Source organism: Takifugu rubripes, chromosome 19 (genome assembly GCF_901000725.2).
Source record: "Takifugu rubripes chromosome 19, fTakRub1.2, whole genome shotgun sequence".
NCBI classification, from domain to species: domain Eukaryota; kingdom Metazoa; phylum Chordata; class Actinopteri; order Tetraodontiformes; family Tetraodontidae; genus Takifugu; species Takifugu rubripes.
This window is the reverse complement of record NC_042303.1, coordinates 19,059,302-19,074,861: the sequence shown is the minus strand read 5'-3', so window position 1 is coordinate 19,074,861 and position 15,560 is coordinate 19,059,302. Positions and strand designations below refer to the sequence as shown.

At 46.5% G+C, this 15,560-nt stretch overlaps 2 protein-coding genes across 2 annotated transcripts; one reads left to right on the top strand and one right to left on the bottom strand.

Moving 5' to 3' along the window:
- Positions 1-864: 864 nt before the first annotated feature.
- polr2j (RNA polymerase II subunit J) lies at positions 865-1,953 on the top strand. Its single transcript, XM_003976865.3, has 3 exons — positions 865-1,086; positions 1,620-1,728; positions 1,804-1,953. The coding sequence occupies exons 1-3, from the start codon at positions 944-946 to the stop codon at positions 1,903-1,905; spliced, it is 354 nt and encodes a 117-aa protein (XP_003976914.1). The 5' UTR covers positions 865-943; the 3' UTR covers positions 1,906-1,953.
- On the bottom strand, positions 1,522-14,349 carry dnttip1 (deoxynucleotidyltransferase terminal interacting protein 1). The gene is made up of 13 exons (XM_029826951.1): positions 14,035-14,349; positions 9,472-9,542; positions 9,262-9,358; positions 9,006-9,104; positions 8,576-8,632; positions 8,445-8,501; positions 6,836-6,897; positions 6,720-6,762; positions 6,336-6,394; positions 4,697-4,757; positions 4,514-4,585; positions 2,747-2,802; positions 1,522-2,155 (listed from the first exon to the last, which is right to left on the bottom strand). Exons 1-13 carry the CDS (start codon positions 14,101-14,103, stop codon positions 2,047-2,049), a joined length of 912 nt encoding a protein of 303 aa, XP_029682811.1. The 5' UTR covers positions 14,104-14,349; the 3' UTR covers positions 1,522-2,046.
- Between the last annotated feature and the right edge of the window lie 1,211 nt (positions 14,350-15,560).

Here is a 15,560-nt window from a genome sequence, read left to right as displayed (position 1 = left end):
AATAAATCACATTCTATGTTTGGAAAAGGTACAGATTTATTGACGTCCCGTCTCAAGCCCGAGAACTCTACAATACATCTAATTGCTTTATTCACCTTATAATTGTTACTTATAAATATTGCTGTGTCATCTGCAAGTTGAAATCATTTAAAGTTTCTGTCTGGGGTTATAACACCTAAAAATGGATAGTTTCTGATATGCGCTGCCATTGTCTGTGCAACTCGCAGAAATAAGAGGACTCACTCTTTAATTCCCCACATAGCATCAAATCTGGGATTGTTACATTTGTTAATTTTACTGAGCCATTGTATGAAGTTTTTACTACTTCCAGAAACCTTTCTCCAGATCCAACAAATTGAATATTTTTGGTCACAAGCTAGTGACTAATAGTGTCAAAGACTTTATAAAAGTCAATAAACCAGATAAATATATCAAATATATAATCATTATAATCAATCATGTCCAATATTATATTTTCCAATGTTTTGATAAGTTGTGCTTGTGCAGTCATCAGTTCTTTCACTTCATCAGACAGATTTAATTTAACTGTTCGTTAATTTGCTAATTCGCTTCCAGCACTGTTCACAATTGTTTGCAACCTTTCCATTCTTTTCTGTTTCCATTCTTTATCTGTGACTATCGGGCTCCTTAAAAACAAAAACGCTTCTATGTTTCAGAGTTTCGTTTAGTTTCCAAAATTTACTATTGGTGAATAAAGATTTTTTCTGGAAATTTTCAGGGGTGTTAGGGTTATTTGGGGCGACTTTTAGGTTTTAATTAATAAGCAGGCTTGTTCGTAGCATTGATTGTATTGTGCTGTCCACTCCGCTCCACCAGGGGGCGCCAACGAGCGGGCAGCTTGTTTGTTCAGCGCCAGAAAACCAGAAAGAACAAATTCAACGACGACGAAGAAGCAGTCGAATGAGAAGTTGTTGTCTCCAAGATGAACGCTCCTCCCGCCTTCGAGTCGTTTCTTTTATTTGAAGGAGAGAAGAAAATCAGTATAAATAAGGACACTAAAGTGCCGAACGCCTGTTTGTTCACGCTGAATAAGGAGGACCACACGCTGGGCAACATCATCCGAGCGTAAGAAGCTAACAAGCTAACAGCAGCTCCTCGTGTCGGTTCAATACATTTAGCAATAAAATCAGTTTGAGGTTTTCTCTTTTGAGGTTCTTTGTTAACTCAGGATGTCAATCGTGTTTTCTAGAACTGGTGTTGGTCAGAGTCTTCGCGACATGAAGATACCCTAGTTATGAACGAATTCCAATGCAAATTTCAGGAAATGTTGGTAATGGATTAGAGAAAGCTCATTCCCTTTGGGCGATGTTTAAGGGATACTTTGATCTTCCAAAGATCACAGGTGATGATCAAAGCCAAGGGGCGACTAGTTTAACATTTAAAAAACACAACTCGGTAATATAGGTGTGCTTGAAATATACGTGAAACCTCAGAGGCTCAAATTTCACAAGAACTTGTATCGATTAAAAGTTCTTCAACTGACAAGAGTAATATGAAAACTTTAGTTTTACCGTCTTTAATAAAAATCCAATTATTACACTTCTGTTAATCACACAACAAAACAGTCAATGCATTAAAATTCTCATTGTGTCTGCAAGTCAGCTGTTGAAGGATCCTCAAGTTCTGTTTGCTGGGTACAAAGTTCCTCATCCTCTGGAACACAAGATCGTCATCAGAGTCCAGACGACACCTGACTACAGTCCACAGGTGAGAGGACAGGTGGAGACGCGACGCTGCTGCTGGAACATTGTGGGACTCGTAACTGTTGCGATGTTTTAACAGGAAGCCTTTACCAACGCCATCACTGACCTGATCAGCGAACTGTCTCTGCTGGAGGAACGTTTCCGCGTCGCCATTAAGGACAAACAGGAAGGGATTGAATGATAGTTGTGTGTCGTGATTGGGTTATTGTTGTAAATAAAGGGATGACACAAATTTGATGTGGTGTTGAGGTGCTTTTGGAAAACATGGTTTTTTTGACCTGTAATTAGTAAAAGCAGAAGACTTGGAGATGTGATCACATGATCAAAGATCCGCCTCCCTCTGAGCCTCCATGGCTCGTTGCATCTTCTCCAGCATCCATGGAGGAACTGAAAATGGCTTCAGCTCATCCATCCTCAGATCTGGACAGTCCCTGTGTGAGCACGCACACTCCTAAATACACCGATCTCACCATCACGAGCACTCGTGCAGTCTAAGCTCTCATCAGACTAGACTCGTCACGGGGACCCCCGGGGCCTCATGGTGCCCCCAGCAGGCTTCAACGAGCCAACTATTGGACAGGTGGAGAGCAAGATTGGGCTCAATCTCGGGTTCATTGGACCAGAGAATCTCTTTTTGTAGCCCGTCCAGAAATATGCCTGATAGGGTTGGACTGAGCACGAGAGGCACCTTTTGGTTTGGTTCTTACTTGTTAATGTCAGCTGTGAGACCTAATAGAGGGAGGCAATTGTTTCTTCCAAATCAGCTGACCTGAGCACAGGTAAGGTCAGGTTAGGACCACCTGTAAAGGTGGACGGTCCTCAGTGCTGCAGTCTCATCATAAAGGGTCCGACTACTGATGGCAACACAATATTTCAGTCCTTCGTAATAAACCTGTCTAATATTCTACTCTGACATTCTGGTAGCGAGTATAGACTGATGAGAGAATACTGAGAATTTAAAAATGATAAAAGGCTGCAACAAAAACTGAACATTGTGCCAGGCCAATGCAGATGTCACTCACTTATACTCATCACTGCGAGACAAGTCCTGAATGTCCTCCTCGATCAGCAGGTAGGCCTGAACATACATGAGGACACAAACATGCCTGAGGACGCTCAGAGATGCACGTCTGCAGCCATAGAACGCACACAGACGTGCACGTTCTACTAACTCGGCTGCTTTAATTTGCTCAGTACAAAGTTCTATTCAATATAATATAAATGCAAAGTTCTATTCAATATAATATAAATGCAGTTATATTCAAGATAATAGAAATGTATTGAATAGAAACTTGTTTTCTTCAATACAAGAAAATAACAAGCAAAAACCTGCTAACTGCAAAATGAATCCAGAGATGCACAATATTCCCAAAGGTATTTGGCCTTGACTCACCTATGAACTTCAGTACCATCCCATCCTAACCCATCCCATCTTAACCATCCCATCCCATCCTAACCCATCCCATCCCATCTTAACCCATCCCATCCCATCTTAACCCATCCCATCCTAACCCATCTTAACCCATCCCATCCTAACCCATCCCATCTTAACCCATCCCATCCCATCCTAACCCATCCTAACCCATCTTAACACATCCATCCCATCCCATCCTAACCCATCCCAACCCATCCTAACCCATCCCATCCCATCCTAACCCATCTTAACACATCCCATCCCATCCTAACCCATCCCAACCCATCCTAACCCATCCCATCCCATCCTAACCCATCTTAACACATCCTAACCCATCTTAACACATCCCATCCCATCCCATCCTAACCCATCCCAACCCATCCTAACCCATCCCATCCCATCCTAATCCATCCCATCCTAACCCATCCCAACCCATCCCATCCTAACCCATCCCATCCCATCCTAACACATCCCATCCCATCCTATCCCATCCCATCCCATCCTAACACATCCCATCCTATCCCATCCCATCCTAACCATCCCATCCTAACCCATCCCAACCCATCCCATCCTAACACATCCCAACCCATCCCATCCTAACCCATCCCAACCCATCCCATCCTAACACATTCCATCCCATCCCAACCCATCCCATCCTAACCCCATCCCATCACGTCCTAACCCATCCCATCCCAACCCATCCCATCCTAACACATCCCATCCCATCCTAACCCATCCCATCCTAACACATCCCATCCCATCCTAACCCATCCCATCCCATCCCATCCCATCCTAACCCATCCCATCCCATCCTAACCCATCCCATCCTAACCCATCCCATCCCATCCTAACCCATCCCATCCTAACCCACAGGGTCCGATATGCTGTCGGCCCACCTTCTGCAGCTATTACAGCTTCAACCCTTCTGGGAAGGCTGTCCACAAGGTTGTGGAGTGTTTATAGGAATTTTCCACCATTCTTCCATTGGTGAGGTGACACACTGATGTTGGTGGAGACCCTGGCTCTCAGTCTCCGCTCTATTTCATCCCAAAGGTGTTAGGGTTAGGGTTGGTTAGGGTTAGGGTGGGTTAGGGTTAGGGTGGGTTAGGGTTGGTTAGGGTTAGGGTGGGTTAGGGTTGGTTAGGGTTAGGGTTAGGGTGGGTTAGGGTTGGTTAGGGTTAGGGTGGGTTAGGGTGGGTTAGGGTTAGGGTGACACCTGATTCTGATCATTTGGAAGGGTGGCCAAATACTTTTGGCAATATAGTGCATCTGTGACCAGCAGACATCCTGTTTCCAAGGTCCATAGTGACCTTTTCCTGAAGCGCACCAGAGTTATTGGGCAGAGGGAAACGGGCCGGAGACGGCGTGGACTCACCATCTTCCCTCCGGTCGCTCTCATGTGGTGGCGCTCTGCCAGCCACTGCTTATCCTTCGCATCTGCAGCATACTGCACATGTTCACACCACGGTCAAACACACACTTTCTGGGGTTGGAACTGAATGAGATGCTGCCGCAGCGCTCACATGCTGTGTGTGTGTGTGTGTGTGTGTGTGTTCACCTTAAACAGGTCTGCATGTTTGATGTAGATGCGTCCTCTGGTCCCACCCATGCCAAGAGCCCTGTCACACAGACACGTCCACTATTAGAGTATAACACACTATTTTATTTAAAGTGAGCATTTGTTCATAATTTAGCAGCTTTTAAAAGGTGATTTACTGTCAAGTGAAAACATTTTACAACATTCTAACAATAGAGAAGTAAAAGTGAGTCAAAAATCCAGATTTTATGGACACCTGAACATTTAACCTCTACCGACACATAATAAAAGCGTTCCAGCCATAATCACATTCAACACTCCAGAATCAACTTTTGACCTACTGACCCTGCTGACCCTAACCCTGCTGACCCTAACTCTGCTGACACCCTGACCCTAACCCTGCTGACCCTGACCCTGCTGACCCTAACCCTGACGACCCTAACCCTGCTGACCCTAACCCTGCTGACCCTAACCCTGACCCTGCTGACCCTAACTCTGCTGACACCCTGACCCTAACCCTGCTGACCCTGACCCTGCTGACCCTAACCCTGCTGACCCTGCTGACCCTAACCCTGCTGACCCTAACCCTGCTGACCCTGACCCTGCTGACCCTAACCCTGCTGACCCTGACCCTGCTGACCCTAACCCTGCTGACCCTAACCCTGACCCTGCTGACCCTAACTCTGCTGACACCCTGACCCTAACCCTGCTGACCCTGACCCTGCTGACCCTAACCCTGCTGACCCTGCTGACCCTAACCCTGCTGACCCTAACCCTGCTGATCCTAACCCTGCCGACCCTAACCCTGCTGACCCTAACCCTGACCCTGCTGACCCTAACCCTGCTGACCCTACTGACCCTAACCCTGCTGATCCTAACCCTGACGACCCTAACCCTGCTGACCCTAACCCTGACCCTGCTGACCCTAACTCTGCTGACACCCTGACCCTAACCCTGCTGACCCTGACCCTGCTGACCCTAACCCTGCTGACCCTGCTGACCCTAACCCTGCTGACCCTAACCCTGCTGATCCTAACCCTGCCGACCCTAACCCTGCTGACCCTAACCCTGACCCTGCTGACCCTAACCCTGCTGACCCTACTGACCCTAACCCTGCTGACCCTAACCCTGCTGATCCTAACCCTGCCGACCCTAACCCTGCTGACCCTAACCCTGACCCTGCTGACCCTAACTCTGCTGACACCCTGACCCTGCTGACCCTAACCCTGCTGACCCTAACCCTAAACCTAACCCTACCCCTCTAACTCTAATCCTAACCCTAACCCCTGTGGAGGCTAACCCTAACCCTAACCCTAATAATATTAAAATGTTACAAAGAGTCTGAAGGCAACATCTAGGTGCTCTTCTTTAATAAATTAGTAAAAATGTGTAAAATCCTGTGTTCACTTTTCTGAAGTTGATCCTCCCGTGCTCATCATACGAGCTTTTCCACACTTTGGAGCTAAAATGTTGCTAAAATGTGACTAAAGATGGAAATGTTCTCTGAAACAACCTTCATGTGGACCATGAAGGTGACTGATTGGATGGTTGGATGATTTTACTCATGAAGAAAAGTCAAAATAATGGTCAGAAGCAGGAAAAATCAACAATCCCAATGATCAGTCATGATTATTATTGAACATTGATGTGATCGACTCACTTGTTGGCTCTGGAACCGAGAACAAAGGTGCTTCCATCGATTAGTCTGGATGGGTCCCACTGAAAACACACACACGCACGCACACATACACACGCGCACAAACACACACACACACACACACGTTTGGAACCCTTTCCCCAGCACCCTAAACCACCTGACGTATGAAACGTGTCCTCTGGTCCTCACAACAACACAACAACACAACACAACACAACACAACACAACACAACACATCAACACACACTCAGCTTGTGTTCCAATGCCAACATACTGACGGGAGCTCGAGCTGCACGCACACACACTGACAACACACCAGTGGACGGGCTGTTTGCACGATACAGGTGAACAACAGTGAGCTGTAGCACACCACGTCAGCCGACTCACCTTTGGTCCTTCTCGCTTGATTGGATCAGCCTTGACTTTCACTCTGAAGCGACAGCAGTCAGATGACGACAATATACTGGAATCCTGGCGACTGCACGACAATGTCAGCTACTCACTGAGTGGGGGGGCCGTGGGGTCGGTCCGAAGAGGTGGCACTGGTACCCGGACGAGTCCTCCTCTAAAGACAAATCCACCAGGTCACACCACAAACCTTCTGTCACTGAACACTAAGTAGACATTAGTTAACCTTTCAGAATATCTGCCCATGTTTCAGAGGACAGCCTTCACCCATTCACCCATGACCCTTCACCCATGACCCTTCACCCATGACCTGACACAAGGCATCATGGGTGACGGCCCACTGAGTGCTTCGACTGTCCCTTCAGCAGCCTTGACACATGTCAGCACCTGTGATAACCCTAACCCTCTAACCCTAACCCCCTAAACCCTCTAACCCTAACCCCCTAACCCTCTAACCCTAACCCCCTAACCCTCTAACCCTCTAACCCTAACCCTCTAACCCTAACCCTCTAACCCTAACCCTAACCCTCTAAACCTACCCCTCTAACCCTAACCTTAACCCTCTAACCCTAACCTTAACCCTCTAACCCTAACCTTAATCCACTAACCCTAACCCTTAACACTAACCTTAACCCCCTAACCCACTAACACTCTAACCCTAACCCACTAACCCTCTAACCCTAACCTTAACCCTAACCCTCTAACCCTAATCTTAACCCTAACTCTCTAACCCTAACCCTCTAACTCTAACTCTAACCTTAAACCTCTAACCCTAACCCTTTAACCCTAACTGTCTAACCCTAACCTTAACCCTAACTCACTAACCCTAATCCTAACCTTAACCCACTAACCCTAATCTTAACCCTAACCCACTAACCCTAACCTTAACCCACTAACCCTTAACCCTAACCCACTAACCCTAACCCTCTTACCCTAACCTTAACCCTAACCTTAAACCTCTAACCCTAACCCTCTAACCCTAACCCCCTAACCCTCTAACCCTAACCCTAACCCTCTAACCCTAACCCTCTAAACCTAACCCTCTAACCCTAACCCTCTAACCCTAACCCTCTAACCCTAACCTTAATCCACTAACCCTAACCCTTAACACTAACCTTAACCCTAACCCCCTAACACTCTAACCCTAACCCACTAACCCTTAACCCACTAACCCTTAACCCTAACCCTCTAACCCTAATCTTAACCCTAACCCTCTAACCCTAACCTAAACCTCTAACCCTAACCTTAACTCTCTAACCCTAACCCTCTAACCCTAACCCTTTAACCCTAACCTTAACTGTCTAACCCTAACCCTAACCTTAACCCTAACCCTCTAACCCTAACCCTTAACTCTCTAACCCTAACCCTCTAACCCTCTAACCCTAACCCTCTAACCCTAACCTTAACTCTCTAACCCTAACCCTCTTACCCTAACCTTAACCCTAACCTTAAACCTCTAACCCTAACCTTAAACCTCTAACCCACTAACCCTAACCCACTAACCCTAACCCTCTAACCCTAACCTTAACTCTCTAACCCTAACCCTCTAACCCTAACCCTCTAACCCTAACCTTAACTCTCTAACCCTAACCCTGTAACCCTAACCCTCTAACCCTAACCTTAACTCTCTAACCCTAACCCTAACCCTCTAACCCTAACCTTAACCCCCTAACCCTAACCCAGCAGGTGAGGGGCTGCTGTTACCTTCTTGATGATGGGACTTCCACTCTGGATGTAGTCCTCATCAGCTGGCCTCATCCTCTTAGAATACACAGCGGACCAGGTCAAAACAAGGATTCCTGGTGTTCTGGATGTTCTCACCGGTCCTGTCTTACCTTAATAAGCTCAGATCCCATCCTCTTCACCTCCCCTTCAGGAAACAGCTGTTTGGCCTGTTAATGACACCAGACTTATTAAACCTACGACCACTCTCGCTATAAGAAGCTCAAACATTTCACAGATATTCTGCCGTTGCCATTGGTAATACGACCCAACGTGTGGCGGCCCTGGTTCTGACCCTCTGATCCTCTGACCCTCTGACCCTCTGACCCTGTGTGTTTTCCAGCTGACCTCCTCCTCCCCTCCTGCTCCTCCTCCTCCTCTGAAGTTGTGAAGAGCAGCACAAACCTTCTCCCGTCCTAAAACTGCTGGTGTACCTGAGAACCTGAGAAGCCACCTGTAGACAGGAGAAGCCACCTGTATGTCCGTCCACAGGTGGCTTCTCTCGGTACTTTTGGGTCACATGATAACGAGAAGCAATCTTACATGTTCTAGAACATTTCTGCAGGCCTCTTTGATCAGCTGATCAGTTCGAACATCATCGCCGACATTCTCCTTCACATTTTCTGCTGCTTTCTCAAAAAACTGCAAAGAAACAGCAAGATGACATTAAACATCACAAAGACACTCAGGAAGTTCGTTTCCAAGCATTTTGATCTTCGAGTTGTAAAGATTTGGACCACGTGAGATTGGATGAGCAGGCATGTGGAGAACCAGTGGACTAACCCTTCGCTCCACTGACCTGATGGTACTTTCGGAACACAGCCATGATGTCATCGTTGAAACTGGGCTGTAGAACTGCTCTGAGCAGGTCCATGGAAACCTGAGGGTCGGTGTAACTACAGACAAGGACAAGGACACCCGTCAGTGTGCACGGTCGACAGACAGACAGGAAGTCAAACTTTAGTCTGGAGGTCTCCGACCAGGAGAAACAGAGGGATGGAAGCAGTACCTGACGGCCATGTGGGACCGCCGTCCTCGTCTGTGAATCTGTCTGTGCTTGATCATCAGGTTCCATGGGTTCTACAGGCACACAAAAACACACACAACAGACATGACTTAACTTGGGGACACGGACCAGAACCAGTGGCATGTCCTTCAGGACCAGCTAACCCTGTATTGAGGTTCTGAACACACAGTTGGGTCTGGTAGAGTCAGCGTTTAGATCATCTCAGCACTAACCCTAACCCTAACCCTCCAGACAGTGGACTGGGTTCTATTCTGGTTCTTCTGGACTTCAGTGCTGCCTCTGATACTGTTGATCAGATCTTCCCACCACAGAAACTGGAGCAGCACATGGAATAAAAGTGGTTCAGATCAGATTTAACCAGTCCCTAACCCTAACCCTAACCCTAACCCTAACCCTAAACTGTCCCTGACCCTAACCCTTAACTGTCCCTAACCCTTAACTGTCCCTAACCCTAACCCTTAACTGTCCCTAACCCTAACCCTTAACTGTTCCTAACCCTAAACTGTCCCTGACCCTAACCCTTAACTGTCCCTAACCCTAACCCTTAACTGTTCCTAACCCTAACCCTTAACTGTCCCTAACCCTAACCCTTAACTGTCCCTGACCCTAACCCTTAACTGTTCCTAACCCTAACCCTTAACTGTCCCTGACCCTAACCCTTAACTGTCCCTAACCCTAACCCTTAACTGTCCCTGACCCTAACCCTTAACTGTTCCTAACCCTAACCCTTAACTGTCCCTGACCCTAACCTTAACTGTCCCTGACCCTAACCCTTAACTGTCCCTAACCCTAACCCTTAACTGTTCCTAACCCTAACCCTCAACTGTCCCTAACCCTAACCCTTAACTGTCCCTGACCCTAACCCTTAACTGTCCCTAACCCTAACCCTAAACTGTCCCTGACCCTAACCCTTAACTGTCCCTAACCCTAACCCTTAACTGTCCCTAACCCTAACCCTTAACTGTTCCTAACCCTAACCCTTAACTGTCCCTAACCCTAAACTGTCCCTGACCCTAACCCTTAACTGTTCCTAACCCTAACCCTTAACTGTCCCTAACCCTAACCCTTAACTGTCCCTGACCCTAACCCTTAACTGTCCCTAACCCTAAACTGTCCCTGACCCTAACCCTTAACTGTCCCTAACCCTAACCCTTAACTGTTCCTAACCCTAACCCTTAACTGTCCCTGACCCTAACCCTTAACTGTTCCTAACCCTAACCCTTAACTGTCCCTGACCCTAACCCTTAACTGTCCCTAACCCTAACCCTTAACTGTCCCTGACCCTAACCCTTAACTGTTCCTAACCCTAACCCTTAACTGTCCCTGACCCTAACCCTTAACTGTCCCTAACCCTAAACTGTCCCTGACCCTAACCCTTAACTGTCCCTAACCCTAACCCTTAACTGTTCCTAACCCTAACCCTTAACTGTCCCTGACCCTAACCCTTAACTGTTCCTAACCCTAACCCTTAACTGTCCCTGACCCTAACCCTTAACTGTCCCTAACCCTAACCCTTAACTGTCCCTGACCCTAACCCTTAACTGTTCCTAACCCTAACCCTTAACTGTCCCTGACCCTAACCCTTAACTGTCCCTGACCCTAACCCTTAACTGTCCCTAACCCTTAACTGTTCCTAACCCTAACCCTTAACTGTCCCTAACCCTAAACTGTCCCTGACCCTAACCCTTAACTGTCCCTAACCCTAACCCTAAACTGTCCCTGACCCTAACCCTTAACTGTCCCTAACCCTAACCCTTAACTGTCCCTAACCCTAACCCTTAACTGTTCCTAACCCTAACCCTTAACTGTCCCCTAACCCTAAACTGTCCCCTGACCCTAACCCTTAACTGTCCCTAACCCTAACCCTTAACTGTTCCTAACCCTAACCCTTAACTGTCCCTGACCCTAAACCCTTAACTGTTCCTAACCCTAACCCTTAACTGTCCCTGACCCTAACCCTTAACTGTCCCCTAACCCTAACCCTTAACTGTCCCTGACCCTAACCCTTAACTGTTCCTAACCCTAACCCTAACTGTCCCTGACCCTAACCCTTAACTGTCCCTGACCCTAACCCTTAACTGTCCCTAACCCTAACCCTTAACTGTTCCTAACCCTAACCCTCAACTGTCCCTAACCCTAACCCTCAACTGTCCCTGACCCTAACCCTTAACTGTCCCTAACCCTAACCCTTATCTGTCCCTAACCCTAACCCTTAACTGTCCCTAACCCTAACCCTTAACTGTCCCTGACCCTAACCCTTAACTGTCCCTAACCCTAACCCTTAACTGTTCCTAACCCTAACCCTTAACTGTCCCTAACCCTAACCCTTAACTGTCCCTGACCCTAACCCTTAACTGTCCCTAACCCTAACCCTTAACTGTTCCTAACCCTAACCCTCAACTGTCCCTAACCCTAACCCTTAACTGTTCCTAACCCTAACCCTCAACTGTCCCTAACCCTAACCCTTAACTGTCCCTGACCCTAACCCTTAACTGTCCCTAACCCTAACCCTTAACTGTCCCTAACCCTTAACTGTTCCTAACCCTAACCCTTAACTGTCCCTAACCCTTAACTGTCCCTAACCCTTAACTGTCCCTAACCCTAACCCTTAACTGTCCCTAACCCTAACCCTTAACTGTCCCTGACCCTAACCCTTAACTGTCCCTAACCCTAACCCTTATCTGTCCCTAACCCTAACCCAGTGGCGGGGGGGGGGCATGATCTACGTTTTCAGTTTCAGCCTCACAAAAGACCTTTGGAAGATTTGACAAAAGACAAACAAAGTAGAAAAGGGAAAATTTGGAGCCAGTAAATCAGCTGCCTACAATGACTGATGAGGTCACTGATGAGGTCACTGATGTGACTTTACCAGGGAAGAGCGAGATCTGGATGGGGGGCCTTGGCCCCGCCCCCTTCTAATTATTAATTATTAATTAATCTTTTTGACAGTTGCAGCAGCCACAATAAAACTGATTAAACAGAGAAAAACTGCAACATTCTCATGTCATGTTGGGAGGTTTGCTGTTCATATGAGGACATTCAGAGCCATTAGCCACACATCTCTCTCTCACACACACACACACGCACGCACGCACGTCCCCAGAAATCTCTGTCTGGGGATAAATGGAAGGTTAAATCCAGGGTTAGGGTAGTTTGGGTAGATAGGATAGTTAAGGTAGATAAGATAGATAGGGTAGTTAGGATAGTTAGGGTAGTTGGGGTAGATAGGATAGTTAGGGTAGATAGGGTAGATAGGATAGTTAGGATAGTAAGGGTAGATAAGATAGTTAGGGTAGTTAGGGTAGTTGGGGTAGTTAGGGTAGATGGGATAGTTAGGATAGTTAGGGTAGATAAGATAGATATGATAGTTAGGGTAGTTATGATAGTTAGGGTAGATAAGATAGATAGGGTAGTTAGGATAGTTAGGGTAGATAGGATAGTTAGGATAGATAGGATAGTTAGGGTAGTTAAGACAGATAGGATAGTTAGGGTAGATAAGATAGATAGGATAGTTAGGGTAGATAGGATAGTTATGATAGTTAGGGTAGTTAGGATAGTTATGATAGTTAGGGTAGATAGGCTAGTTAGGGTAGATAAGATAGATAGGATAGTTAGGGTAGATAGGATAGTTATGATAGTTAGGGTAGTTATGATAGTTAGGATAGATAGGATAGTTAGGGTAGTTATGATAGTTAGGGTAGATAGGCTAGTTAGGGTAGATAGGCTAGTTAGGGTAGATAAGATAGATAGGATAGTTAGGGTAGATAGGATAGTTATGATAGTTAGGGTAGTTATGATAGTTAGGATAGTTAGGGTAGTTATGATAGTTAGGGTAGATAGGCTAGTTAGGGTAGATAAGATAGATAGGATGGTTAGAGTAGATAGGATAGTTAGGGTAGTTATGATAGTTAGGGTAGATAGGATAGTTATGATAGTTAGGGTAGTTATGATAGTTAGGGTAGTTATGATAGTTAGGGTAGATAGGCTAGTTAGGGTAGATAAGATAGATAGGATAGTTAGGGTAGATAGGATAGTTATGATAGTTAGGATAGATAGGATAGTTAGGGTAGTTATGATAGTTAGGGTAGATAGGCTAGTTAGGGTAGATAAGATAGATAGGATAGTTAGAGTAGATAGGATAGTTAGGGTAGTTAGGGTAGTTATGATAGTTAGGGTAGTTAGGCTAGATAAGATAGATAGGATAGTTAGAGTAGATAGGATAGTTAGGGTAGTTATGATAGTTAGGGTAGATAGGATAGTTAGGGTAGATAGGATAGTTAGGATAGATAGGGTAGTTATGATAGTTAGGGTAGATAGGATAGTTAGGGTAGATAGGATAGTTAGGGTAGTTAGGATAGTTAGGGTAGATAGGATAGTTAGGGTAGTTAGGGTAGATTTGTTCTCCAGGGGTGCGACTGTCTGGACTGACGCGAAGCAATTGAACAAAACAATGAGGAACAAAGATCCTCTGAAACTCGGCTGATCACAGATTTAAAATAAGTTTAGATGAACTCGAGACAGTTGCTGCATGTTTGCATCTCATACCAAGTTGGGCTCCCTCTGATTGGAACCGTCCTTGTCCAGAGAGTCTCCCTCAGTCCGCTCGGCTCCCATCTTGATGCACCCGAGCTAACCGTGCGCTAACCGTGCTAGGCTATGCTAGCAGCACAGAACCGTGCAGCAAAGTAAAGGTAACAAACGGCAAAAGGGTGAAGGGGTGGCCCAGACGCCAACACGACCCGATTTAAGAATTAAGTGTGTTTCTGGAATCACTTTTATGAATAATCGACATAAAATGGTCGTAAACCGCTGTTTCAGGAAGTCACAAAGCGACTTGTTCCGCCTGCGTATTTGAATGGAACAATCGTCATTACTTCCGGTCGTTCTCTTCAAAATAAAAAAAAAACATTTGAGAATCAAATCAAAGGAGAGGAGAGGGGAGGAGGAGAGGAGGGGAGAGGGGAGGAGAGGAGAGGAGAGGAGAGGAGAGGAGAGGAGAGGAGAGGAGAGGAGAGGAGAGGAGAGGAGAGGAGAGGAGAGGAGGAGGGGAGGAGGAGGGGAGGAGGAGAGGAGAGGAGAGGAGAGGAGAGGAGAGGGAGGAGAGGAGAGGAGAGGGGAGGAGGAGATGAGGGGAGAGGAGGGGAGAGGAGAGGAGAGGAGAGAAGAGGAGAGGAGAGGAGGAGGAGAGGAGGGGGAGGGGAGAGGAGAGGAGAGGAGGGGAGAGGAGGGGAGAGGAGGGGAGAGGAGAGGAGAGGGGAGGAGGAGGGGAGAGGGGAGAGGAGAGGAGGGGAGAGGAGGAGAGGAGAGGAGGAGAGGAGAGGAGGAGGAGGGGAGGAGAGGAGGGGAGGAGAGGAGAGGAGAGGAGGAGGGGAGGAGAGGAGGGGAGGAGAGGAGGGGAGAGGAGAGGAATAATCTTAAAAGTCTCCTTTTAAGTCCTCTTCCAACAGGGGTCGGAGCTTGAATATCAATTGTAAACGTGTGTATTAAAGAACACTCAGGTAAACACATTAAGTTCTAAAACTTCTACACATTTTTCCATGGTTGTCAAACTTATGTCCACAGAACATGCAAGAAAACATTTCCATGTTTTTAGCTTCACCCCGTCTCCTGCGCTCTGTGTCAATAAAAATGTCCTCTTGTCTCATTATTATTGTCCTCTTGTCCTCTCTAAATGTCCTCTTGTCTCATTATTATTGTCCTCTTGTCCTCTCTAAATGTCCTCTTGTCTCATTATTATTGTCCTCTTGTCCTCTCTAAATGTCCTCTTGTCTCATTATTATTGTCCTCTTGTCCTCTCTAAATGTCCTCTTGTCTCATTATTATTGTCCTCTTGTCCTCTCTAAATGTCCTCTTGTCTCATTATTATTGTCCTTCCTGGTGTGATTTACATCAGTGACTATGTCCATGTTTTCATTAGAATTTGTCCGTGTTGCTTGAACCCTATTATGGTGACACTAAAACTCACCTTCCTCCGGTTCTTATGAACACGGTAGATGAGGGGCTACTAAAGTCTAGGTTAGGGGTCAGAGGTCAGAGGTTAGGGTCAGAGGTCAGAGGTCTACAGAGACAAT

Excerpts from the sequence above, each read along its gene's own strand:
- polr2j (XM_003976865.3), top strand. The coding sequence starts at position 944 with ATGAACGCTCCTCCCGCCTTCGAGTCGTTTCTTTTATTTGAAGGAGAG. Across the intron at positions 1,087-1,619 it reads CTGGGCAACATCATCCGAGC|TCAGCTGTTGAAGGATCCTC; the intron begins GTAAGAAGCTAA and ends TGTGTCTGCAAG. Across the intron at positions 1,729-1,803 it reads CACCTGACTACAGTCCACAG|GAAGCCTTTACCAACGCCAT; the intron begins GTGAGAGGACAG and ends ATGTTTTAACAG.
- dnttip1 (XM_029826951.1), bottom strand. The coding sequence starts at position 14,103 with ATGGGAGCCGAGCGGACTGAGGGAGACTCTCTGGACAAGGACGGTTCC. Across the intron at positions 9,359-9,471 it reads CGGTCCCACATGGCCGTCAG|TTACACCGACCCTCAGGTTT; the intron begins GTACTGCTTCCA and ends CCTTGTCTGTAG. Across the intron at positions 2,803-4,513 it reads GAGCGACCGGAGGGAAGATG|GCCTACCTGCTGATCGAGGA; the intron begins GTGAGTCCACGC and ends ATGTATGTTCAG.